Source organism: Ammospiza caudacuta, chromosome Z (genome assembly GCF_027887145.1).
Source record: "Ammospiza caudacuta isolate bAmmCau1 chromosome Z, bAmmCau1.pri, whole genome shotgun sequence".
NCBI classification, from domain to species: Eukaryota; Metazoa; Chordata; class Aves; order Passeriformes; family Passerellidae; genus Ammospiza; species Ammospiza caudacuta.
In genome coordinates, this window is record NC_080632.1 from 80,449,572 (window position 1) to 80,476,744 (window position 27,173).

Here is a 27,173-nt window from a genome sequence, read left to right on the forward strand (position 1 = left end):
CAAGAAACAAACAGCCAGTGATGAATCACATGTGGATGACTAAATAGTATTTGTCCTCTTTCTGAATGATGTGTAGGACTGAAGCTATTTCCTAAATGCTCTCAGAAATGGATGGAATTCTTCTTGACTTGTTTTCTGAGCCTTCCTTGAAAACATCTGATGTCATCATGTGCCAGAATAAGGTTTATGGGGGAAATCACATGGTTGAAAAAAGCAGGTGAACCTTTGAGGATATATGCTCTTCTCCAATGTGAAACTGGATATGAAGGATGAGTATAAAGTAGGTTTTGTAAAGATGTACAAAATAGATAGTAGATGCTGATGCTCAGTTAAGGATGCACTGAGATTGTTATTGAATCAAAATGAAGGCCATTTTTACATTTGTTTTGTTGAAGTTTGCAATATAAACCAGATGAAAATAATTATTGAACCTCCCACCAGCTATGTTACAATCTGTTTTTCATCTAAATCTAATTTCTTTGCTCCTTGATTCTCTCTTGGGTCGTGCTTCATTTGTGACTTTTTGATAAAAAAGCCATGTATGAACAAGGCAGCTGCTAAAATCACCAGTCATCCCTCTTGATCTATAAGAGACAAGTACCATAAAAAGTGACCTTGTTTGTGAAAATATTTTGTAGTAGGTAAGTAATAACACTCCTTCCTGGACTAATCAAGAAAAAGTATCCAAAACCCAAAACACCCAAACAAACCAGGAAATCCTGTCAGGAAGGTGAGCTGTGACCAGTACTAGTCACTATTTTTTAGCAGTTCTTTCATTATCCCAGGGAACCTCTGCAATAATTCCCTTTTTGATGCAGCAATGCACAGAACCTTCCCATTTTGCTCTGCTGACCATTACTCAGATGGACAACTGCCCACCCCTTCCCTGCTGGTTGTTGAACACCTGATGCCTCATTATGGGCAGTTTGGGACAGCCCAAAGGAGGCAGAAAGGCCTGAAGCTTCTATTGTGCAGCAGCCTGGAAGTTTCTGTTCAGAAGCCAGAAGTGGTGATGAACGGTTTTTGGCCATGACTTTTGAAGGAATATCTTACTTTCTGTGGAAGCGACTGTGTGAAAAACAGCTAACCAAACTAAAAGTGAACTCAACAGGAAAACAAACCTCCTCATATGCAGTGAGTCATTGGGAAAGGAAAGGAAAAGAGAAAATCTCTCAACATCTAGACCAGGAGGCTGTGAACTGGCACTGACCTATGCTGGGTAGCAAGAGTAGAAAACAAAGAATTGTATACTTTTTAACTGGAAGATAACATCTCCACATTCAACCAGCTATTACATTTGTGGTAAAACCTCCACGTTTTCCACCACCCCCAAAGGGCAAGAAAATGATTGTCTGGCTTCTTTTCTCAAAAACAATGGAAAAGAAAAACTGTCTTATTACAACAGAGATGCTGATAAACTCCTGTGGATCTGCCAGCAGAATGTTCACCATTAGTTGCCTTCAAAGGTTTGAATTTTGGAGATCTCAGTGAAGAACAGTCTGCAGCTCCTCAGAATAGCTGCATTCAGTCTATGGGACATGAATCATAACAGAGATTTACTAAATCCTGATCTGGTACTGGCTCTGGGGCCTCTGCCCAGTGACCCACCTGAGCTCTTGATCCACCCTTGGGTAGAAGACTGGAAAATAATACTGAGCTAAGAGGAATAAAAATATGTTTTGAAACCATGGTTTTGAATATGGTTTTGAACAGAAAAATTAAAGACCTGAGAACAGCATGCTATGTTAGTGGTTTGTAGAGGGCTCTTAATTTGAATGGATGGGGTGAAAATATGAGCCACCCCTAAAACAACGTCTTTTGCATCAAATTCAAAAGCCCAGAATTAAAAATTCTCTCCTTAGAATTTTAAAAATCTTAGCAAAACAATAATCCTTCTGAAACCTATTCAGCCATGTCAGAAGATGCACAAAGACCTGGCTAAATCTTCATGATTTCTGAAGACCCTTCTAGAGAAGGATTTAAAGGGTCTGTAGAGACCTTTCCCTAAGAGAATCATTTAATTTCACCTTTAAATGGTCAGAACACAATCAGATTTTTAGGTCATGCTGTCCAAAAGGAAGAAAATCTGTTTCCTGTCAGAGTTCATGGAGCATCTGGATGATGCTCTCAGCCATGGAATTAGTTTTTGGTAGTTCTGGGAGGAGCAAGGGGTTGGACTCTGTGATTTTTATGGGTCCCTTCCAACTTGAGATATGATTCACAGAGGGAGAATGAGGGACAGGGAACATAAATTGGAACAGCAGAGGTTCAGACTGAACACAAGGAAATTTCTTCACCTTGAAGCCCAGCAAGCATTGGAGCAGGTGTCTAAAATTCAAACAAGTGCTCCGCAATTTTAATTGTTTTCATTAACAATTGTGTCTGCAAGTTTTTATATTTGTTACTGAACAAATGTATGTGTAGTACATGCATAATGTAAATAACTGTGCATATCTTATATATATATATATCATGTAAATACTTATATATGTGTGTGACAGATCCACACTGGGGAGAGCAGAGCTGATGTTGAATTGTTTTTGGGGATTTGATACAGATGAAACCAAAAATTTCATCATTAAGAATGATGCACCTGTTTTTATGGAGATCTGCAAGTTGTTATGCTGATGACAGCTTTTAAATATGTCAATATATACTATTTGAAGATGCTAATCTTATCTGGGGAGTTTTTGATTTGGAGTTACTTACTTAAAAAGGGAAGATATCACATGCAACCATAAATTGAAACAACGATAAGGTTGCAAAATTAAGTACTCAATTTAGAAATGCAAGAAATTATGTTACCTATAAAATTTTAATTCTGTATTGCTTTGTATATGCATAAAGGCATTGCTTCTAACCACACATTTCTGTATTTTTCTCTTTCATGGCATCCTTGTTTTAATTACTGTCGAGAATGAATAACATAACAGGGCAAGGAAAATGGCAATGTATCAGACTTGTTATTGTAAACGTTGGAATTTAGACAGTAAATAAGGCAGGGAAAGGATGGTTTTGTAGTTGTACAAGCAGATGTTGCCTTGGAAAACTGGAATTTCTCCCTATTTCTGCCATGACATCCCAGTTATGCTAAGTATATAATATATCACGGAATTCTTTTAGTAAGACCTCTAGGCTTTTTTTTTACTGCTAAATAAAATGGAGCAGGTTCTGAGTGCCAGTGGTACACCATGACTTGAATCTATGTCATTAAACTCTGCTCTCTCTCAAAAGTGGGTGCTCCTGGGTGCTCCCTTGCCATTGCTGAGTCCTGCCCAAGCAAGATCCAGCTGTGGCTTAATTGTCATGGCCCAAATTGAGACAATGGCATACAAATGTTGAAAATACATGTAAAATTGTGTCAGAGTGTTTTTGCAGATGTACAAAGCCTCTCTAGTTTTCAGTGAGGATGAATGTTTACTGGGTTTTCCTCTTCTTTTAGTGCATGGCCTGAGATTTCACTGGCAGAAAGGCTGCTGCCTATACCTGCGTCTGAAGCAGACAAAACATAGCAGGCTCTGCATTATGCTGAATTCTTAGACAAAGGAGGTAAACAGTCTGATCAGGCCTGTGGCAACTCAGATTAGGAATCCAAGATCAAGAAACAGTTTTGGCTAATTCTCTGCCTCATCATCCCCTTGGTGAAATGAGGACACCAGGAGCACCAGCAAAATGCCAATACTTAGCTCTGTGAACATCTCAAATGCTCTGCTGGGAAGGGTCTTAGGAAAACAGATGAAGAAATAAAAATAAATTCATATTCATGGCAGAGTTTGAGTATCATATAAAAGGAAGGCTTGGGGCCAAGCATGAAGGTGTGGGGATCTATTGAACAGCTGCTCAGTAACCAACCAGGCAATAGACTTCAAGATGGTGAAGAGCAGACCTGTGCAGTGGATGAGGCAGAATGGGTGGACAAAAGGAAGCTGAAGGATGGCTCATGGAGTGGTAGAGACTCCTCCACTCTACAGCTTGAATTGCCCTTGCATCAGAGATCTTGGGACCACAAAAATAAACCCAGATGCCATGTGTTGACAAAATGCTCTAGTGGGTCTGCAGTCCCACAAGAGTAGGACATGCAAAGTCTGCACTCTGTAAATCCATCACTTTGATGGATTGGGTCTGCCCTTTAGAGGGGTCATTATTCTGACTTCTGAACAGAAACTTCTGACTGGAATCAAAGTAGCACTAAAACTCCTCTTCTGGTCTTAACTCTTAACTCTGGTTATTTCTATTAGATAGTGACCATTTCCCTTTTGAAAGTCAATAAAGGAGGAGCCACAATGACCCTGCAGTAATGAGTTCCTCCATCTAATTACCCCAGGAGAAAAAGCATTTAAAATGGTGGTGTAAGTGTGCATGTGAGTAGGTATGCACACACATACCCATAACTTGAAAATAATAAATTCTGTGTAGACTTTATCTCTTGTGGGGGGAGATGGATTGAACAGTGATAGACACATGGACACCCAGATAAATGGAAGATAGATTCTGCTAACATATTCTTGTCTAATAAATTGTTGAGCTACAAAAGAAAGCAGAAGTCCCTTTGTACAATATATAGGTTTTCTGTAATGTAAGTTATTGGGAAAAGACAGAGCTGTCCCTTTAACTGGAGAGCTGCAAACAGCTGTTCCTTATGCATACATGCTTGCTTGGTCTGAAAGTTTTGGTAAGTCAGTGCATAACTGACAGTTAGATTTATCTCCCCAATAAGCAATCAACATTATAATAAAGGAAAAATGCTTTCAGTGCACCTTTGAGAGTGCATCAGAAATTAATCTAAACATCAAATTAATTATAGTTTGTAAATGAATAGTGGCTCACAGCCCTAATACTTCTCCCGCTCCTCCTCCTCCCCCTAAAGCCTCCCCCAGCCAACTGCAATGGCTGGAGGTGCTGTACAGCGAGTTTGATGAACAGCTCCTTCTCTTTCTTACTCACACAACTCTTTCCTTATCAGCTGGAAGAGCTCCATCCTCACTCTGCAGACCTGAAATCTCAGGGCCTGGCTGCTTTGGAATAAGCTAGCAGATATTGAACTTCTATGTCTCTTTCCCCTTCTCTCCGAGAGCTCAAAGCATCCCTCTGGGGTGTCCTCCTCCCCTTGGATTAGTTTCCAGCTGAGCTGGACACACCTTATGAGTCCCTCCTTGGCTCTCTGGCTGTGCCAGGTCCTTCAGAGTGGAGAGGACCACAACCAGTGCTGATCTGAACTGAAACATACCAGGGGTCAGACATGCTTAATGTGCCTGGAAAATAATTTCTGTTTTGTCTCAGCTGTGGCACTCAAGTGAGTGGCTTCTTCCATTGCTCTTTGAGCTGTGATCTGTAGGCTCTAGCCATATGGAAATCACAAACAGATTTTCCAGAAAATCTGAAACAAAATGTATTGCCACCAGATCATGTGAAATTAAGGACAGAGCCCAATTCTAAGGGCTACAGGGAGAAAGGATCAGATAGAGACTTCCTTAAGAAATTTGAAATCAGGTTAATAGTAAAAAAAAAAAAAATAAATCAAACTTAATCATAGTACTGGTAATAGCAACAAACAGAGCTACACACCTGAAGTCCTTCCTAATAATGCACCTATTTGGTGGGAATTTCCTTTTTACCAAAAGAAGTCTCAGAAAAGAAGCCTCAAAAAACCTTTTATCTGATAAATAACTCTCCTTATCCATGAATCCTAAAGACCTGTGCAAAGGAGTCAGTGTACTTTTCCAAGAAGAGGAGTCCAATCCTAACAGCTAGGTTGACCTGAGATCACCCACACGGGCTATGAACATGCAACAAGAATTTCTTTCCTTTACAACACCTTACTTCTGCACCTGCTCATTTCCTGGATGAACCCAAGGAGAGTTGTTACCTTTTTTTAATTTTTTTTTTTTATTATTAAATGAGAAACTGCCATATTTGGCAGTGCATATTGGAGGCACATTGTCAGCAGGTGCTGAACAATATTTTCCTAATGTACCTCAGGGTCCCTTGTTCCACTCCTATGTCTTGTGGAGTGCTGCCAATGCACTTTAGACCTAATGTGCAATGCCCCTTGTCCCAGGGCCCTGTACAGCTCTGCCAGTGTCCTATTCTCTTGACACATCTTCCTTCTTTCTATTTCAGCTTCCAGATTGAAACTCTGTGGATCATCACGACCTGCCTGCTGCCTTGCATCTCCCACTCCACCTTTTTTGCCACCCCACTGCAGCATTTAACTGCCACAGCATGTTTTTAATAACAGGATACAAGCTCTGCCCATCCCTCAGCCCTTCTCCCCAGCTTCACCCCCTCCTGTGCTCAGCTCTCATTCTTCACTGCTTTTCTCACTTTTAATCTCTCTCCTTTGTCTCCCCAGTTTCTTTTCATAACTAGGAGGAGTTTAGTAGGGAATAGAATTATTTAACAGCAAACTTAATTAACTATTATGACCCTCATCAAGTGATGTTATTTTCTCTATTTTGGCATCTTCGTATAAGGCTGGATGTTTTTCCAAATGAGGTGGCCCATTAGCAACTTTCAAATGCACTCCCTGCAGGAATCTGGAATGAAACAATCAATGATCATGTTGTACTAGGAGTCAAACAAGATATTTCCTTTAGGATATATAAGCCTATGGTCCTAAGAAGCCTTTGCAGTTTGTAAGCTGGAATGATCCTTGTTTTGTTTAATTGTGGGACACTTCAAAAAAGGTTGGGACATTTTACTGATGTGAAAGTTCCTCTGGAATGTGCAGAAAAGGAGAAAAACACATGCCACTTGAGTTTGCTTACACCTGTGGTGTCAGAGCATGTCAAGCTGAGTGGAGGGAAACCACAGCATCTCTCTGGGAATAAGACAGGTTGTTCACAGCCTTCTGGAGTCACTGTCCCATGGCGAGAAACTGAAACTGCTGCAGCAATAGGCATGAAGAGCAGGCACATGCCAAGGAGACAGGTAGGGGACAAAGCAGGGACGTGGAGCAGAACTGGCCTGACAGTGCCTGCTGCTCAATGGTGTGCAAAAAGTTGGCAGATCCAGGTGCTTATTGCTCTCAGAAAGAGGTGACTGGAGCACACCAAGTGTTCCAGCAAAGCAATTCCTCCAGCTTTAATTTATCTACATCTTATTTGACACTTTGGGACAACCATTTGATCTCTGCTTCTCCATCCCTATTCTCTTTTTTCTAATTTCTGACATGTCTTCCTAATTATTGCTGCCCAAACCTGTCTTGCTCACTCTCTTCTCTGTTAAGACATTTTTCTAGAATATGTCTGTCTCTGTATTTCACTAACTTAATGCTTTCAAGTGCTTTCTTTGGATGTGTTTTACGAGACAGCAGCGAGTGTTGCTGGGCTGTGTTGCAGCATCACCCTATGACAGAGGCAGAGTTAGCCACGTGTGGGCAGGGTGAAAAGTTGCCCTTCTCACATTGCCTACTTGCCTTAGCAGCCTCAGCAGCGTTGTTTTACCAGAGTTCACTTTTAGCCTTATACACAAACTGTTCACATTTAAACTATCTACATAACTGAGAGGGGAATTATCACCAGAACCACTGAGACCAGCACAAAGATGTAATCCATGTCCTCTGACATTCAGCACACCTACACACAGAATCACTGGCACACGGGTAGTGGGAATGTGAGAGACCCAGCGTGAATGCTGCCTTGTGCAGACACAGGCTCTGGGCTCCTGCAGATGTTGACATTCATGCTGCAGCACACTTCACCACCGGGCAAGTCTTCCTAGGGCAGCCCACTCCGAGAATGGGAGACTTCAAGGAGTGTCCAACTAAGTGTAATTTTGCTCTGAGTGAGAGGAGTCCTGCTGTGGCCCTGCCATTTCACTGGGAATTGACAGCACAGCCCAGCTGGCTGCAAAAGGAGTGTGTGGGCAGAGGCTACAGGGTCAGCTGGGCATTGAGTGAAGAACCAGTGAGAGAGGAGAGAGAAGGGCAGAATGGTGAAGAGCTGTGAAGGTGAAATCACTGAGTCTGAATGCAAGAATGGGGAGAGGACAGTGCCTGAGGAGAAACCCAAGGGGATGCAGATACGGTCAGTGATGGAGGCATAGGTGATGGGGATACATAGGGTGTTGGTGCATGGAAGGATGAGGATGGTTCTGCATTTGGCCATCTTACAGCTGCATCAGGACAGGGACAGGAGAAAAAAAAAAAGCCAGAAGTTTGAAAAATTGTAAGAGAAAATGAAGGATTTGGGTCTAGCCTGGATGTGTGCAGCAGAAGAAAAGCCACAGGCAAAGAATCCTCCCAGACTAAACTACTTTTTTCAGTGGGAAGTCAGGGCTGTATCTTAGGCAGCCTTACATGATCCCACTAGGGAAAACAACAGACACACTCTGAGCACTCTCACATTTTATATCTGATGTTGGTGTTTACTTTAGTGCCATTCCTCACTATTCCTTGTCAGCCAGGAGGCAGTGCCTCTAAATTGAGAATGTCAAAGGCTTGCTGACCACACTATGGTTTCTTTAGCATGAGCAGGCGCTAGTGGCTCTCTGCAGGCTCATGGATGCCAGAAACCAGGAGAAAGTTTTGTTTTTGATCTCATTTTCTTCCTAACACTCCTGTAGCTGCCCCAACACTATCCTGCCAGTAGCGGCAAAAAGAGATAAATTTGTGTTCAAAATGCAGGCAAGAATTCAGATGCAAATAATAAGGGAAAAAATATAGAATGGTTTTGGTTGGAAGGCACCTTTGAGTTCATCAAGTTCCAGCTACCCTTGCCCTGTTCAGGAACACCTTCCACCAGGCCAGCTTGGTCCCAGCTTCATCCATCCACCTTGGACACTTCCACATCCACAGCCACAGCTTCTCTGGCCAGCCTGTCCCAGGCTTACCCTGCTCACAGTCAAGAATTTGTTCTTAATAGCTAAGCTGTATCTCCCCTCTTTCATTTTAAAGCCATTCCCCCTTGTGCTATCTGTGCACAGCTCTCTTGCTGCCCCTTTAAATACTGGAAGGTACTGTCAGGTTTCCCTTGGGCCTTCTCCAATTTGAACAATCACAGTTCTCTCAGCCCATTTCATAGGAATGGTGACCCAACCCCCTGATCATCCTTGTGGACCTCCACAATTCTATTTTGACATGCTGCTCTACTGACTTGTTCAGTTTGTGCCAGTTGTTTACAGATTGTTCAACAGCAAGACAAAGGCATCAAATAAAGATTTTTCTGTTCCTGTGGAAAAAAACATGGTGACATTTTTCTCCATAGAATTTTTAAAGTTTGTCTAAAGCAGGACTTCTTGACAATTTCTCGACAACCTGGGGCTAAACTCTGTTACAGCAATTTATTTGGGATCTGCTTAGCAGATATATTTTAAAAGGTCATATAATAGTGGAATATCTTTCTGGGGCCAGACAGAATTGTCCCCCCAGGCAAGCAGTTGGAGAGCTCTAGCCGCACTAAAAAAAGTGAAATAGAATGCAAATGCTGTGTTCTTACATTTTGAGTTTTGGGAAATGTTTTAGCAGCAAAGAAGGAATTTTCTTACTTTCAAAGTTAATAAAATCTCTCATTTTCCTTTAGGAAAAAGTAATTTATTTTTTTATTTAAATTTATTTCCTCAACAAAAATACCAGCTTCAGTAGACTTAGCAAAACAATTGAAAAGCCTGATTTCCTCTTATAACTTTTACATTTTTACATTGCTTTAAACCTGAAGGTCAGCAGGGTGGGAATTTTGAAAAGCAACATAACCTACCTGTGATAGTTAGCTACCTGTGCCTCTGTTATTTCTATCCTTCTGGAGGTGGTGGATGTGGAAGCATAGTCAACATGTTTGTCTGAGACCAACAGTCACACCAGGCACTCAGCTCTATGGAAAACTAGGAGAAATCCAGAGATTTGACACCTGGGATCCCAAACTGACTGGACCTGGGAATTTGTGTCTCAGAAGCAGATATAAGGCGATTAAGGTGACTGAGACCAGCAATCTCTAATTCCTTCTTTTGCTTGTCTGTGTGCTTGAGTCAACACTTCCAAAGGAACACCTTCCTATTCCAGCCTTCAATATCCCACACTTAATTTTGGAGTTCACTTCACCCAAGAAGCTGATGTTAGTTTCTCCAAATAAAACTCAAGAAAATTTCTGCTAAGGCCCCTCAGCTCCTGCTAAAATCTTGGCCTTGACCTCTGAAGCAGTCCCAAATCCCTGTCCACAAATGGGATGCGTGTCGTGTCCTTGTGGGGCCTTGTAGCCATCAGCCTTTGAACTGAGTGGGATGAGGCTCACAGCTGTCCAGAAGGGCATCTCCATTTACTGCTCAGTATGTGGAGAACCAGGTCATCCTCTAAACAGAGGTGACAATTTCACTGCCAAAGGTCCATTTCTAATCTGTGGATCTCCTTTGAGCACCAGTTTCAGTGTCAGTTAGAGCTGTGCTGATCTGCTCAACTTGTTGTGAGATTATATATATATATATATGTATAATTTGTATATAAAAAGCAGGTGGGCTCTGGATTCATTGGGGCTAATTCATAGTTTTGAGTTCTAATTCGAATTTGCCAACTCCCTCTGCATGCCAGACTCTTTGTCCTTCACTCCTCTAGTGCTGGAGAGCGCAGCAGCCCAGAGACTCCTGGTGACTGGGAGGGCTGTGTTCCTCTCATCAGGGGTCAGGGATCCCTCAAACAAAAGGGAAAATAGCCTGTTCAGACCCTCTGTGGATGGGCAGGAGAAACTGTGCATAGAGAAAGGGCACAAAACTCTTGGAGTACTCTCTGACATGCACTGTGGGTAGCAAGGGATGAGGGAAGAGATTTGGGAGGTGAGCTGTTCAGGAGGGGAAAGAGGAAGGCAGCATGGAAAGAAAGCACAATGTGGAGATTGAGAGTGGTTTTAAAATCAAATGAAAACTCCAATGAGTCTTAACTCTGGAAGTTTGCCTGAGAGACAGAATCCAGATTAGCTGCAAATAACAGGAAAAGAAAAGCAATAGTTTGTTCTGTTGCACTTCCCAGGGAGGGTATGCAAGAGGTGCAGGATGGCAGAGAATCAAAAATTACAGACCCCAGTGGTGGGCACATGGCTGTGAGAGATCCCCTGTCTACTAGGTGTGAGGGGATCAGATGTGGCAGGGTCCCCCTGCTGCCACACTGCCAAAAGGGACCCTTAAGAGCCCCAGCTTTGCAAAGGGTGGTATCCCAGTGAGAGCCCATGCATACATCACTCCATGGCTGCTGGCTGGCTGAGCTCTCCCACCGTGGGTGCAGCTCAGGGTGTCCCTGCCTGGGGCTCACAGGCAGCTCCAGGCTCTGCTCCTTCTCTGCTCCAGATGGTGAAGTGGAGCCAGCAGCGGGGCCAGAGCTGTGGGAGCCAGGTGCAGCTTTCAAACACAGCCCCTTAGCACAGGCTGGCAGCCGAAGCACAGGGTTATCTTGGCCCATCTCTATCTGCTGGGGTGCTGCCTCAGGTCCAGTAGGTCAGAACATGTCTGAATGTGATCTACCAAGCAGCCATCACCCCCTAGGAGAGCAGGCTCTCAGCAGATGCTTGGCCCTTACCCCTTTGCAGTCTAATGCATCACAGCTGCAGGAAAGCTGACCCTACAGCTCTGCCTTCCCTTCAACCCCAGGGCCTGTTTGTCCTTTGCCTTAGGTACAGAAATTCCCCTTCTGCAGCATGATCCCTCTGCTAATCTCATGATTTCCCCTATGCCCATTTGCTCCTTCTCCATTTTGCTCCAGTTGCTTTAGTCTTTTCTGCACCCTCCCCACCTCCCTTTACAAGTGGGGCATTTTCTGACCCCACCAGTGTCTGCAGCATCTTGCTGCTGGTGAGATGCCAAACCTTGACCTCTAAGCAGCACACACAACTCTGAGCATGAGACAATCAGGAGAGAAAGAAGGAAGGGGGAAAGTATTGACAGGAGTAAATTGAGAGAAATCATAAAGCTTAAGCAGAAAGAAAGCAGTTTGAAAGGTAAAGTATTCAGAGAAAGCCCTTTCCTGGATGAATCTAATTGTTTTGTTATCTTTACCCACCAAAGCATTTACTTTGGTTTGTCGCCCGATCCACAAACACTTTCGAGGAGATGACATTACCGAAAGGCAGGAACATCTGCATCAGCTCAGCATCCCCAAACTCCTGGGGCAGATGGTAGATAAACAGGTTACAGCCCTCTGGTCCTATCAAGAAAAAAAGAAGACCCATGAATGAAGAGAAATAGGACACGAGAAAGCACACGGTGGAGATTTACTTTGGCATCTTCTCTCTCTGGCTGGCGAGTGGTCACGCTAGGAAGCAGCCTGTAGACTCTCAGAGGAATGGACAAAGGAGAAGAGCATGAACTCAAAAAGCCACCTAGAGGCTATGGTAACTTCAATAGCTTTCCCAGGACACCAGGATAAAATCTAGAGAGAGAGGAATGCACCAGCACATGTGGCCATGGAAAGAACAGAACGGAGGAGTAAGAACACAGAGAATGAAAGAATATCGTTCATAGATTTTATTTGTTGTTCATAATCTTATTTAATCTGCAGAGTTTTGGATGACCCACACTATCCCTTGCCTCTTCCCAGTGTCTGCATGCAGAAGTTTCAATATCCCTCTTGAATCTGTGTGATGACAATAGCATCACACAAATGATGATAATGAGCAGAAAGATATGCACAAACCCACAGGCTCATCTTGTTCTGTAGAATTTTACATTCATCCCCCCAGCTCAAATGAGCCTGAAGACTCCCACAAATCTGGACAGTTAGGCCATGTCCTCCATTCTAGAGCATTCTGCAGGAGATATTTTAGGTGGATTTAAGTCCAAATTACTAGACAAGATGGATTGGCTTTTTTTGCCTCAATCCTGTAACATATACTCTTACCAGTTTCAGAGGGTGTTCTGGAAAACAACCAGAGAAATGTCTTTAGCTGGAATATGAAATTAAAGTAGAGACCCTCAAAAAATATTCTGTTGAAATTGTATTTTGGGGCAGAAGAGGGCAAACCTGCCTCTTGTCAAATAGCCTGTAATATAAATTTGCAACCTGACTTTTTATTTTTATGCATGGGGTCCTTGAGCAACAGTCAAAAAGGTGCGTCCAAATGGTTTTGTTAAAGAAAATTAAACATTTAAAACCTTTGCAGTGTTCAATAGCAGAAAACTGTATAGTTTGATGAGACAGAGATTGTTTTTTTCATCATTTTATTTCTAAAGGTACTTCCAGCTGCTGCCTAGCTCTGCACTGACCTCGACAGGTAACTCCAGCTCTGCTTGAGTCAGAGGGACCGAGATGAAGGGGATACATTGTGTGCCCTTTGCCAAAAGGGTTGGAGGTCAGAGAGAAGGAGGGTTTCCCCCCTTCCCTCTCGCCCATGTGTCTGCAACCCTGTGACCTGACTCAGTCAACTTTCCCCTTTTTACATCTGGGGCACAGTGTGGGGAAGTTAAGGGTTTTTAATGCTCTGATTTTCTTCATCAGGGCATAATTACAGTGTCATAACACAGCAAATTACAACTTTGCCTTTCCTGTTAGGGAGAGGAGTTCGTCTAGATGCTCCCACCTTTTATTACCCATTACTCATCCCCCCGGCTGGCAAGAGAAGTACAGCGAAGTCAGGATTCTGGCAGATGCCCATTTAAAGCTCATTAAAATTCCTGGGCCTCAGCATGATTGAAGTCACAGGCTCTCCACATTTCCTTTTGGATTAATGGAAAATGAAGCCCTAATGAATATTTGCTAAGCACAATTTTCCCCACTAATTTGCTAAAAGGACTGTCATGAAGGAACAGCTGATCCTTTGCATCTTGTGCATTTCCTAAAGGTCATGGGGATGGTAACAGGGTTTCTTCCAAATGGGGGGGATAGTGGTATAGTGGGATAATTAACTAATTAGGCACCCGGTCATCTGCTTAGCCAAATTACTTTTGAACCTCAGTGGCCCATAATCAGGCTCCCCTATTTCATGCCAAGCTTTTCTAGCTTCCCCCCACCTCCCGTATGCCTCTTCTTTAGTCTTCTCACTGGGCAAGTATCATTTTTCCAATCCTTGCTGCCATCCATTTCTGCACAATGCAGAGTTATTGACATAATAAGTTAGATATGAAACAGTCTGAAAGTGTTAAACAAACACTAACCCCCTTAGGTGTTAAAATTGAGAAAATTCTGCCCAGGAGCAGACCACAGTCCAGAATAGCAGGGAAAAAATTCATTCCTTCATCTGAACGTGCCCCAGAGCACTTCTGCTGTGGGATTTGAGATTCACATTATAATAAAATGGGTAAAATCTTGGCTTTGCTGCAGTCGGTGGCAAAATTCCCACTGACATCACCAGAGCCAGCAGTTTTCACTGTAAAACCGGCCAATTCTTTCAAAAATACCAGCTGCATTTCCTGCGGTCTTGGATGTGCTGTGCATGAGTAGAGATTCTGCCTGTGTGTGCTGAGAAACACCTACCAAGGCATAGGGCAGACCAGGAAGCACACAACTTTAACTACACCACCTTTAGCCTGGGCTCAAGGAGAGAACAACCCTTGGTTCACCTTGAAATCGACTTTTCCTCACATGACTCAGAGGCCGAAAGGAAGAGACCAGGGCGGGTGTGAAAAAGCAGGGACCATTCTCAAAGACCAGCTGGGTTCTAAAGTGTGCCTGAGGAACCTATGAGGTGGCTGTCCCTACTGACCCAGACATTCAGGGCTGAAATAATTTTATTTACAGCTACAGAGGGGTTTTTCCTAACTTCCACTGCTGAAAACTTCACTTGCTTCTGAAGACAAAAAGAAAAAAGCAAACCACAATTGGGTTGTTTGATTTGTTTTGACACCCTCACATAAGAAATTACAGTCTTAGAATTTAACAAGCGATTTTTTGTTAAATCTGTAAGTTACCTGTCTGTAATTTTTTGTTAAGTCTGTAAGTTACCTGTCACAGCCAGAGACCTTGATAAAGTACTCACAAAACAAGATCTGTCTTCTTCAGCCCTCCTAGCTTTTTTTGGATATGTTTTTGCTTGTTTCAAGTTAATTTGGGCATTCCATAGAAGGCTGTGTGTTTGTGTGTATGTCTGTCTTGTACACTTAGGCATATTTTTAAGAAACCAAAGACAAGATCATAAAGAAGAAATTCTTTACTATGAAGGTGGTGAGATTCTGGAACATGTTGCCCAGAGAAGTTGTGGATGCCCCATTCTTGACAATGTTCAAGGCCAGGGAGGATGGAGCTCTGAGCAGCCTGATCTAGTGGGAGGTATCCCTGCCCATGGTAGGGAACTTAAATGTCCCTTCCTACACAAACAATTTTATTATCCCATTTGCTCATCTCAGAATGCTCTAAAGATCTTAGTCAGTTCTCAGTGCACAAATGCAATGAGTTCTGAGGGGCTTGCTCAGGATACTGGAAAAACAGAAAAACCAAAGCTGGTATGGAAAAATCCTGATAAAGATTCCAACTCTCTTTTTGGAGAAAAAGTTCTTGTTTTGGACAGAGTTGATGGATTATTGGAGATCACTATACTTGGCAATTCACGGCTGAATACAATAATAAAATTATTTATGACAGGCTTTACTTTTGTTTTCAAAAGGGCTGTAGTATATCTTGAAATCTAACCCCCATGACACATCATAAGAAAAAAATGAAGTTTCATTTCAACACTGATGTCTGCCATGGCTCTTGGTTTTATGATATGTATACATTTTATGACATATATACATTTCTCTTCATTTATACACAAGAAGAACAGTTAGCCTTGATTTGGACAAAAGAGCAAGAAAAGCTTTAAGGACTGCACAGTTTATGGATGTTCTATAGATTACAGGCAAACTGTGCTGGATAATGGCAAAACCAGTGATCTAGGGCACAGAACCACACGGTGGGTTCAGCTTGGCTGGACCTGAACTGATCCATTGCTCTGCCCATGCTCCTCACACCTGAGCTCATTGTCAGTTTTTTAGCACAGGGGCAGCTGCAGACCCACCTTCAACACAAGTGAACTCCATATACCTGTTCTGACCTCAGCTACCCATCACTGCATCCCAGCACAGCGTAATGAGGAAAGGCTGTGATGAGGCTTGTTTTCCAACAGTAATTAAACTGGGCTAACCCACGAGGTTGTATAAAGTCAGGCTGCAGCACTTTGGTTAGCTGCACACCTCACCTCTACAGCAAACACCCAGAGGATGGAAATTCATTGCCTCTTCTGCTTGCCCAGAATGTTTGAACACAGCGCAGATAAGAGTCGCAAACTTGCACCAAGGAGTTGCACATCCTAGTTTCAGAAACTACACCAAGATGAGTAATACAGACTTAAAATTACCTCCAAGTTTTGTGTGCTTGACATGGCCTGAATCAAGATTTTATCTTACGCTTTGATGGTTTTGGATCAGTTCCACCCTGTGCACCCTGTCAGCTGCCAGCAGCCTCAGCGCTCATGTGGCAGTAATGACTCATCTCTACAGGAATCTTGCAGCAGCAAAACGTCCCCAGGCTTGTTATCCAACTGGGATCCAGGAGGAGAGAGCTGAGATTATCATTAACAATGTGATCACTGGTGTTATAGTGGTGGTAGGGCTGGTTCACTAACGAATCAATGTTTGTGCACATCCGTGCAAACCTAAAATACTCCTCTCAGCACTGAGCATTGTTATTATTATTGAGTTCCCTCTCGCTGTGTTTTCCTGCTAAAGGTTAGAGATGCTTAAAGGTCTTGACCCTCTGCTAAAGGGGAGTGCTGTGCTTTACAGAATATTGCTCTAGCAAGAAGCAGAGAAAGACACAGCCTCTCAGCACTGCAGGAAAATGAGGAACACTGGGAATGGCAGCCTGCACTGGGCTGGTGGCTCACCCCATGTGGCTGTTCCCCAACCCATCCCCATTCTCAATGCCAGCTGCTTACGGGAAGGAGCAGAGTTATGAGACAGCTTGTCCACTGGGTGACACTCCTAACCCACAGAGACACGCCATGCCTGGTGAACACAGGGGTCTGCAGGCTCTTCAAGGCGTGCACCACAGCTTCCCCCTGCCTCTGGTGGCTCCTGGCACAGCGCTGTGCTGAGCAAGGATCTGCTCGCCATTTTGTCCTGTGCTTAATCTAGCCCCAGTAAGTAATAAAAAGCAAAGTCCTTCAGCATGGGGGAAACATCTCTGTAATGATCCGATAGGTCTGTGCATCTGTTCTCACAGCAGGGACATGTACTAGAGCTAATCAGGAGCTGGAAGTTGTGTTCCCCAGGAAATTCTGACATAGGAAAAAAAATTAATTCCAAATTAGATGGAAATGACGACATTTCTAATTTTCTTACAAAATGAGATTTCTCCCCCAAAGTAGTTTTAGATCATCAGAATGTTTTAGTCTGATGGTGTAATCTAGATTAATTTCATTTTGACTCTTACACTGTATTAAAATATTAAATGTAATTACATACATATAATAACACATATAATATAGAATATGTCTGAATTAGTGATCTAATAGAGGATAAAATTTAAAATGTAACTATTTAAAATGAGAGTTGCTAAGCTGGAGCACCTGACTTTAATGTCTCACTCAGGCAGGCATGCCCCTCCTTCTTGACAAAAAGGAGCAGCTCTCCTTGGAGGACAACTGGAATGGAACCACCCAAGTGGGCTGCCTCTGAGGATTCCACAGCTCCCCACTGACTGTAAAGGAAATGTTACATGGCACAGTTTTCTCCCAAGGCGTTTACATGCAAAAATGGTAGATTCACCTCTCCTTACTCTTCATGTCTTCCGTGGAGCCATCCAGTCCTGTGGAGCAGATTACCCAGGCAACTCTCACAGTCATTGAAAAGAAATAGGAACTGTAACTACAAGTTTGTTCTCATCCTGATATAGGGATTGTGCTCTGCAAGGTCTGACTGATGTTTCCACATTATCAGTGGAGGCTGAAAGGCTGAAAGGACTAGATCAGCTACTCTAAATAGCAAGTCCTTGTTCTCCAAACAGCAGGCATCTGAAATTATGTTACTGCCTTTTAATGAAGGGCCCCTCGTGCTTTGTGTCCCGTAAAGTTCTTTATTCCAATACAATTGCATTTTTATCTGCATTCTTGTTGCTTGTCTCAAACAGAGGCCCTCACTGGATGGCCATGGCTATGTTGCTAGCTGGTCTTTCCATGTCCCATGCACACCAGCATGCTTTCCTCCCAGGGCACTGAAGAGATCTCACCAGCAGTTCCCCACATGGGCAGCCCACCACAGTACTGCTGGTCACAGTGACACCATGCCACATATGGAAATGGAGAATAACTCAGTGGACCAGGCATTCAAAGCAATTGGGTATTTAATGGACGCTCTAGGTGCGTGAGGAGGGGAACCACTGAGATGGGGATGGCCTGCTGGGGTCACAGAGGAGGAGGACATCACTTTTACTCACCTTCTCTCTGCTGCTGTGGGATCATGGGAGGTGGCTGTGGGAACGCTTGGCTGATCTGGCCATAAGCAGCAGGATAAGCAGCTAAAGGGGAGAGAAAGGGGAAAAAAAAAGAAAGGACAGATTTCAGTGCTGGGAAGCAAGGGGCTTTCACTCCAAACCACCACACACACCAAGCCAGATGTGGGCTTTGCCCCTGTGTTTTGGCTTGTGAAGGGGCATCCGGTGCAGCCTGAGGTGTGGTGTAAGAGCCATGGTGGTGCTCCAGCAGGTGCCACAAGGCCTGAAGCTTCCTCCCTCCCCCCTGCCTCCCTCCAGCTCTATCAGCAGAGGCACCATACAGTGTAAACAGGGGGCTCTGCTGAGACCACTCCCAGCTGAGATGTGCAACCATTCCATGTGGTGACAGGAACACGTTCACTGACGAGCTCAGAGCAGAGCTGTCCATGCTGACACCTTTCCCCACCTCACCTCTGGCACCCTGATTAACTACCATGCTCACAAAACCAGCTCACACGTGTGTTTTCCCCTTCATGTGCTCACAGGCTGTACAGGCACAGTTGCACACACACTCTCAGATATACATTTTCTTTCATGCCCGTAGAGACTTCCTCTCTCTCACACAAACACAGTGGAAACAGTGAGCAGCAATTAAACAATTTTTCCCATCTCAGCTCCCCCACCAAGCAAACAAGGGGAGCCATTCACTACCACAGATGGTAGATGATGTGCCTTGCTGCTAAAAATACAGAGTATGGGTCGCCTGCAAGACCAGAGAGAAGAGGATAGGGGCCATGTGTGTGCAGAGGGGTTAATTAACAGCTCAAAGGGTTGAGTTGCTTCCCATCTATCAAACCTCACAAGCAATAAATGACAATAACTAAAACACCGGCAAATGAAGCCCTACATGGAGAATTAAATTAAGTTTCCAGATACAGCGCTGACACGAGATAATAGCCATTCCTCAGCAGGAACCCATGATTGCTCCAGTTACCACAGGAAATAATGACTTTGGGGTGGCAGCTTCCTCGCAACGCTGGCCATGGACACCTCGCGAGGGGAGGCTGAGCACGGCGGGGTCACGGTCTGCACCAGGTCACTTTGGCTGGTGTCAGTCCATCAGCTGCAAAGGAGCTGCTCAGCACACAGGGCAGCCAGAGGGGAGGCTGAGCCATGGGGAGCTCTGCTGGAATCTGCTGGGAGGCAGGGGGATGTCTGGGTGGCTCCTAAGTAAGGCTCAGAATGACTGAGTGGGGCATGGCCAGTAGACAGATCCTAAATAAACGGGCGTGTGCAGGCATTCCGTGCCCTGCCCAGTTCTGCAGGGTCTGGCCCATCTTCCTGCTGCAGCGCTCAGGAGACCTGGTTTAGAAATTGGCCTCCAAAGCAGTGGCCTGATTTTGCCCTTGTGCACTGTGCTAAGGCAGACCAGACTCAGTTCTACTGATGAAGCTTCACTGGGGTGCAGGTCAGTGGGAACCTTTCCATGGGAAAAGTAGGAGGCTGCCTCCTTTGATGCCCTGGATGTCTTGGTGTTTGTGCAAATTGAATCAGGGAGTCTGTGGCCCCCAGCTTGTCCTTGTATCAGTAAAAACCTCCCTTCCCTCGGCCCCCTGAGGTGTGTTCAGAGGGTAATGGCTTTAGAGAAGAGAAAGGTTTATTGGGAGAAAGTGTTAATACTAACGACCTGCGTACTGCTGCACTCCAGCGTAGGCTTGCTGCAAGGGGTCTGCTGCAGTGGGGCTCTGTGCTGTGGAGACACAAGAGAGACAAGGAATTAAGGGGTTAAAACATGATAGGCACTCTCCCCTTATCTTTTATCATCAACATGTGTTATGAAACAGACAGACCCAGGGGCTGAGGGTTGAAGAGGAGCAGCTCACTTGCGCTATGGACAGGAATGCAGAGAACCCCCCAGGATGGCTAAGGGGGTTCTGTCCCCCAGCCATCACCCTTTGAGACGTTGGAGCAGAGGACAAATAAACCTCTCTCCTCATTTCCCAAGCTTAAATTATGGATCTGCACTGATCATGCAGAGTTTTGGCACTAATCAACCCCAAAGAACCCTCATCTTAAGCCAGGACTAACACTGTGCTAGGTGCTGTGCAAACTCAGATCTCAGTGACAGCTACAGTCACATGAAACTTTCAATCAGAGCAGAAAACAACAGGGGCATAGCAGGAGGAAGGAGAAGAGAACAAAGCAATGGCTCCTGTCATCCCCACATCCCTTCGAAGGACTGTGTTGCTGCCAGGCAGCCCCCAGTGAGAGAGAAGAAGCTGCATGGAGGGGAGGGGGACACCACTTGTCTGCTCCAGGGAGGATGCTGTGAATCTCTGCATAAGGCATGCAGTCTCTTGCTGGCTTCAAAGTGTATTTTCTCTCTTTACAAGTGTGCATTCCTCCCCACTAAAACTGTTTATTTTTGTGAAACTTTGAAGTCTTGCTCAAATACAACCAAAGCTAGTTAAGAAATATTTTTTTTCTTTTTCTCCTTTGGTTGATAGGGAGAAAAAAGAGAAACGTGTTGGATAAGCTCTTTCTTTATCTGCATCAATAAAAAATTTAAAGCAAAGCTTGGCTAAACCTCCAGTCCAAATGTCACCTTGGCCCTAATATTTCACTTATTCTAATGAGTTTTATTTGTATTTATTGGGACTGCACAGTTCTACATTTATGCAGTCCCTCCAACCTATTCCTCGTAGGATGATCCCTTAGGGAACTGCCACTTTCCCACATCCATCCCACCTTTTTTCCTTCTTACCCGCACAGAGGTGTGGCTGGAGGCAAGGCTTGGAGGATGCAAAGGTGGGGGCCTCTTGGAAGGAAATCTGGTGCCATACACCTATCCAAGGAAAGACACTGACTGTATGGCAAAGTGTGGGGGAGGTTGTCATACGTGAGTATTACATACCCAAGGAACACGGATAAAGTGTTTTCTTACAAATAGAAATACCAGCTTGAAACTTAACTTTAAAGATCACCATTGGTCATGATGGAAACTTGCAAGGTCTTACACTTTTCTCCCAAAGTACAAGGAGGAATGGTGAAACGACCAAATTTGAGGTGGCAAACCCAATTAGCTGGCTAAGGCTTGGAAGCTCCTGTTCATTATGGATATGACTGGATCATGTGGACTTTGAGGCTGGGGTAGTCATAGGAAGAAATAAGTGGGATTGCAGTCTTTGCTTGGAATGGTTTCCTAGCTGACTTTTGGCAAGTCCCTCAATATATGTGTATGTGAAATAGGAAAGTACTGTCTCACTGTAAAGATTTTCATTTTTTGCAAAACAGTGTGAAGAGAATACATTAAAACCTGTGGGAGGTCAGTGGCAGGCAGACTAGAGATTCTACACTACATTTTTAAAGAGCAGTTGTTCCAGGAAAATAATGGAGGTAATGTTTGGAAAATACAAATTTTTATTTCTTTTTTTACTTACTACTTTCTTCTTGAAGAAGAAACCAACTAAAGTCTATTCTTTTTAACTTCTGCTTAAAACTGTTTTCCTCAAAAACCAGAATATTGATCATATTGCTCCACAAGAAAACTGAACAGGTATGAAAAATTGAGTAATACATCAGTTCCCTCACCCCTTTAGGAGAATGGATCATAATAACTTAGACCCTTCAATTCCTGTCAGGTAGAAGATGTCTCCTGAGAAAGGTGAGGGAACCTTTGGTGAGACAAGCAAATCATTTTTAGCTATGGTGTTACAGACTGCAGTGAAGGAGAGGATCTGCCATCTCTGCCCCAAAGGCAACTGTGCTCCTTTCATTGCACAGAAGAGGAAATTGTCTCTGCTGTTCAGGAAATGTATTTACAGTATTTCCTTCCTCCCCAGGTGAGGCTGATTTGGACATGATTGTTCTGCTGGTAATTAGCAATGGCTGGCACTTCACTGACACAAGAGAACTCACTGAGCAGGACCTGTCCTATGGTCCTTTCCTTTATTCCTCGCCTTATCTGGGCACATGTGGGAGCTTCCTGACTTCCCAGCTATAGCTGAGTCTATCTCCTGGACACAACAACCTGGCTCACTGCAGACCTGCTTTGCTTATCCCACCTGTGGATATCTCACCTGCCTTAGGAACCACACTCTGACCATCAGAACTAAGGTACACTGCTTAGGAAATATATTATGAGAACCCCCAACCTTTAAGGTTAAATAAGAGCTGGGTAAATAATTTATTTAAAGTGTTTGGGATAACAGGCCATGAAATGCACCCTTTCTGCCTTCCACACTAAAGCTTTCACAGTTCATTATTTTCCCAAGTATTTATGACTTGCCACCAAGGGTAATATCCAACTGAGTGTTTCTCACAGGCTGCCTTGTGACCCAGGTCATGCATGGGGTTTTCTCCTGGCTTACAGCACATGCAAGTCAGTGGGAAAGTGACAGTTAGCTCTGCTCCAACCTGGGAATCCCTTCCTCATGGGAATAGAATATCTAACTACCTGTTCTAACACACAGGGCCCTGACTGACCCGACCAACCCTGGATGCTCTTGAGAGTTGGAAGCAGCTCTGGAGGGGCAGCAGCTCCTGGCTTATGGCTCTGTTTTACTGTACTCTCATACCCTGCCTTGGCCATTTGGGAAGAGCCAAAGTTGTGGTGAGTTGCAACCAGCAGGAATTTAACTTGGTGCCTCTTAAAGTGATGACTTCTCTCACTGAAGGATGTGCCTTCCTTGGCTTGAAGCCTGTGTTTACCCAGCAAATGAAGGTGCAACTTCAGTATAGTGGACATGTCTGTGCTGGCCCATGAAGAGGCAGGGACACAGACTCCAGGGCTGGCTGGACACCCTTGCAGGAAGCCAAGGCATCCTGGGCAGCCACGAACACATCTCCATGCTGCTGCTCACCCTGCCACATGAGTCAGACCCAGCAAAGGGCATAACTGCCTGTGCTCCCAGCATGGATGAAGCCAACAGCTGGTATTGATCCAGGCATCTCAAGACACAGATTAGACATTTGGGAAAGTTGTGGCCATGCTGTGTTCTGTAAAGTGACAGCCTTCTTACTTATTAATGACCTATGAGGAGTTCATCAGGGGCTCAGTTATGTGAGGAGTTCACAACTCAGCGTCGACCTACCACAGGGGTTAGGTGTGGCTGTAGCCCACCACTTGCTAAAATTCAAAGTTATTGGGAGTTATGAGTATTTTCTGTATCTCAGCACAAGGAGACCATCAGGTGGGGTTGCTTTGCTCCTCCTAAGGTACACACAACTTCACGGGGTGGCCTTCACATAGATCATTAGTGGGAGACTTAACCTGCCTCAGTCACCCTTTCTCCCCATCCAGCTTACCAGCCTTCTTTGGTACTGAAAATATTGGTTGAACACAAACATAGAGGGCTGGCAAAGCACCTCGGCTGCTCTGTGTGCTCTCTGTGCCAGGGTGCACATAAGGTAAGTAGGTGTATAAGGGCTGATAAGAGATATAGATGGGACACATGGATATCACAGAGCACCTCACAGCAGCTTCTGGACTAGCACCAGTATGTCTCTAAGTTGTATCATCATCCAAAGACCTTGGATGTGCTGACTCTGTGCAAATGTGCCTAGGGAGAACATGTGAAACAGATTTCCTCCATGGCCAGACCCATGGAGGTGTCATGTCCAACACACGGACATTTCTGAGATTAAAGGTGTTGTAATGTAAATGCTGAGGATCAGCTGGTGGAGGGAAAAAAAAAAAAAAAAAGCAGAGAGGCTCCTGAGAGGCCAGAGGAGAACCATCAATCACATCAGCCCCACTGCTGTCCCTGTGGCCTTGCTGCTTTCCAGGAGCTGAGGATCTGGCCTTGCCAGGGCAAAGTAAAGGTGTACCGTGAAAACAGATGCTAATAGTAACTTCATTTGGCAGCTCAGGGCAGGAGCCTTATCCCTGGACATCTCCTCTATATTAATTTGATCATTTCCATATCTCCACGGGAAAAATCCTGCTCAGATACAATTGTCTCTTTGCAAGACAGTTCTGGCCAAGATGCCACAAGGTGACCATGGCAGATAACCTTCCATAAACCTGGAGACATAAAACAAGCCAATGACCTACTATATGGCCATAAATATAAATTTAACGAAGGCAGCACTTATTCATTAGGCAGAAGTCAAGAAATAACTCCCAAGTCCTTCAAAGAAAGTAGATCCGTTAATGTCACTTTACAAATCCTCTGCCTGATGCCAAAAACCGAGGATGATTTCCCAAGTCAGCATGAAATACAAGTGCTTTAAAATTAACACCAGGAAACTTTCTTACTCCTGATATATCTCTAGATTGAAATCCAACTTTTTAAAGGGGCTTTCAGTTAGTGTTGGGCCTGACATTTAGCTTTTGTCAGAGAATGAATGAAAGGAGGTGGCAGAATGAAGCACGTTGTTAAAAATAAATAAAATTGGTTGAAGTGATATTCTATAAAGAATCCTCCCTGAGGTGTCAGTAGCCTGACTCCAGTGTCTGTCCAAGACAAGCTGCTATATGGGTGCCCCAAGGGAAATTGGTTGTAGGGGACAAAGGGCTGGAGTCCTCTGTAGTATTCAGGGGTGTAAATCAGGAGGATCTGCATAGAAGTGAGCGGGCTGATGAGGAAAAAGGATAATAGTTACATCCTGAGCCAGCCAAAGAGATCTTCAAATGCCCTCAGTGGACTATGGGACAGCCTCCTTGTCCCAGCTCAGGTAAGAGAAAGCCAAAGCAGTCTGCTCTCTGAAACCAGAGGAGTCCAGTGCTTCTCAAAGACAAAAGCAGAGCCTGGCACACTTTTGGCTCCTATGATGCTTTGTGATTTCACTTAGGCTGAAGGAGTGATCTTACTCCTATGTGATATTCTCTCCACTCCTTTCTTCTGATTATCTGTGCATTCCATTACTGACATTCTCAGTTCCATCTACTTCACTCTCTTTTGCACAGATGCTTCCTGTACAGGTCTGGAACAGCATGTTGTGAGCTGGGTGCTCAGCTCTGTGCTCTGCCCCACCTATTCATTCCTCTCACTGTCCTGGGGGTGTTCTACACCTCTCTCAGGAGCTGCAGCTTGGCCATGGCCCCCTTTGGGAAGGTGGATGGGGGAAGAGGGCAATCAAAGAGAGGCAGGGCTGTTCAGCCAGTGTTTGGGGGGTAATAACATAATGACAGGAAAAAAAAAAATCTATGTGAAGGCCAGGATTAAAATAAATAAATAACTGAGTGGGAGGGCTCTGTTCACCTTCTCCTTAAATCCAATTTAAATCACTCTCTACAGCCCTAATCTATATCCATAATTATATCATTTCGTACAACAAGCTTGCGAGAGGTCTTAAGAAATTTATGTAGATTAAAATTCATGGGTGCCATAGTACAGATTCCATATTATTAAGATTGATTAGGACAGCTGATGCTGTGATTAAAGAAGCCAGCGCTTACTGTTGTAATTAATTAGGTATTCAGACACAACAATAACTGCAATAACAGAAAGAATGTGCTGATATGGCAGAAAACAGAGGCTGATCCTGTGTTTTATAGTCTCGTTTTGCCATTTAGGGGTGGACACCACTCAGTTAAAGACATGCTGTCCCTCTGTCTCTTCCCCTACGCATCAAAAGAGCACAGAAATCCAGGGGTTTTGTACCCTCTGCTTCACCCTGTTAGTAGGAAAAAGTCCTTTTGATGGCATCCCCAGCTATTATATGTGCTTGTTTGGGACAACACATGGACCTTCTATAAAATACATAGAGTTCAATCATGGAAACCAGGATTATCTTTGTAATTTTCTTCATAGTCGCACCTTCAAGCCCCAGCCCTAATCAGATTCCCTCTGAGACAGATGCTGAGTGAAAACATGATAGGAGACATGTCTGGCAATGAGGAGCTTCCAGATAACACAGCAAGAAAGACACAGGTGACTCAAAAAGGCAGACAGGTGGACATGGCTAGTCAAGGTGACAAGCACTCAACAGCAAAGCCAGGACCAGACTTCCCTCTCTTTGCCAAAGGCCATGATCACATAAGTCAGGGTCAGGTTTTAAAAGCTCTTAAGGTGCTCTAAAGTCCATATTTTGGGGCTTAGTTTAAGTCAGTTTTAAAAATAAAACTCAAGGTCTTAACTCACATAGATGCTACTGAGGACATGGAGTTTGATTTGTGTTTGAACCTTCTTCCAGATCAGAGGAGAAATCACTTTTGCTCTGGAAAGCTCACACAACTGCCTTAAACAACCTCATTCATTACAGCTGCAGCACAGTCATTGGAAGTACATGGCATCATTAAAGTGGTTTAGACTACAATTGAAGATGGCAACTTGTTATTATATTTTTAATGAGTGCATTCCTTCACTTGTTTATTTTACCAGTAAAGTGTGGTTTACGGCACATGGTAGATTGTTACAAATGGGTCAAATAAATGCTTCCTAGTCATAATGATGTCTCAGGTACTCACTGTTGCAGTTTTGGAACTGCTGATACAAAATATGAACAGGAAAGCTCTCACCTGGAGATTTAGGGCGGACAAACAATACAGAGCCAAAGATTTCCTGTAGTGAGGAGCTTTGCCTCAGGTAGCTGAGCCACGCACGTTTCTAGGCCACAGTGTATATCTGGACAAAGTGCTGTGGGGTTTGGTTTTCATCCTGGACCTTCTAAAGGTGCAGGCAGGTCACTCTTTCTCTCTTCTCCTGATTCACCTCCTCTCTAAACTCTCCTTGTCTAACACCTTTCAGGCCTGAAATACCGGGGCAGACACTGGGGAGTGGGAAGCCAGTCCTTTCCTCTCCCTGCACTGGTGAAGCCCTGCTCTTGCCCAGAGCCTCTGGATGGTGCCTGGCGTGGTCAGGACTGGCGCTGGACTCACTGCTCTGGAGCAGCAGCCTGTTCATCAGCT

At 44.2% G+C, this 27,173-nt stretch overlaps 1 protein-coding gene across 3 annotated transcripts in view; it reads right to left on the reverse strand.

The window, feature by feature from the left end:
• Positions 1-27,173, reverse strand: part of CELF4 (CUGBP Elav-like family member 4) — a 695,302-nt gene that overhangs the window by 34,069 nt on the left and 634,060 nt on the right. For all 3 annotated transcript variants that reach the window (XR_009275938.1, XR_009275937.1, XM_058823562.1), the window contains exons 9-11: positions 20,004-20,069; positions 18,323-18,403; positions 11,978-12,121 (exon numbers count right to left, since the gene is read on the reverse strand). Coding sequence is in view for 1 of the 3 variants with exons in the window: in XM_058823562.1 (XP_058679545.1) it covers positions 11,978-12,121; positions 18,323-18,403; positions 20,004-20,069 (291 nt within the window). In the remaining 2 variants the exon portion in view is untranslated. The remainder of the gene's footprint in view (positions 1-11,977; positions 12,122-18,322; positions 18,404-20,003; positions 20,070-27,173) is intronic.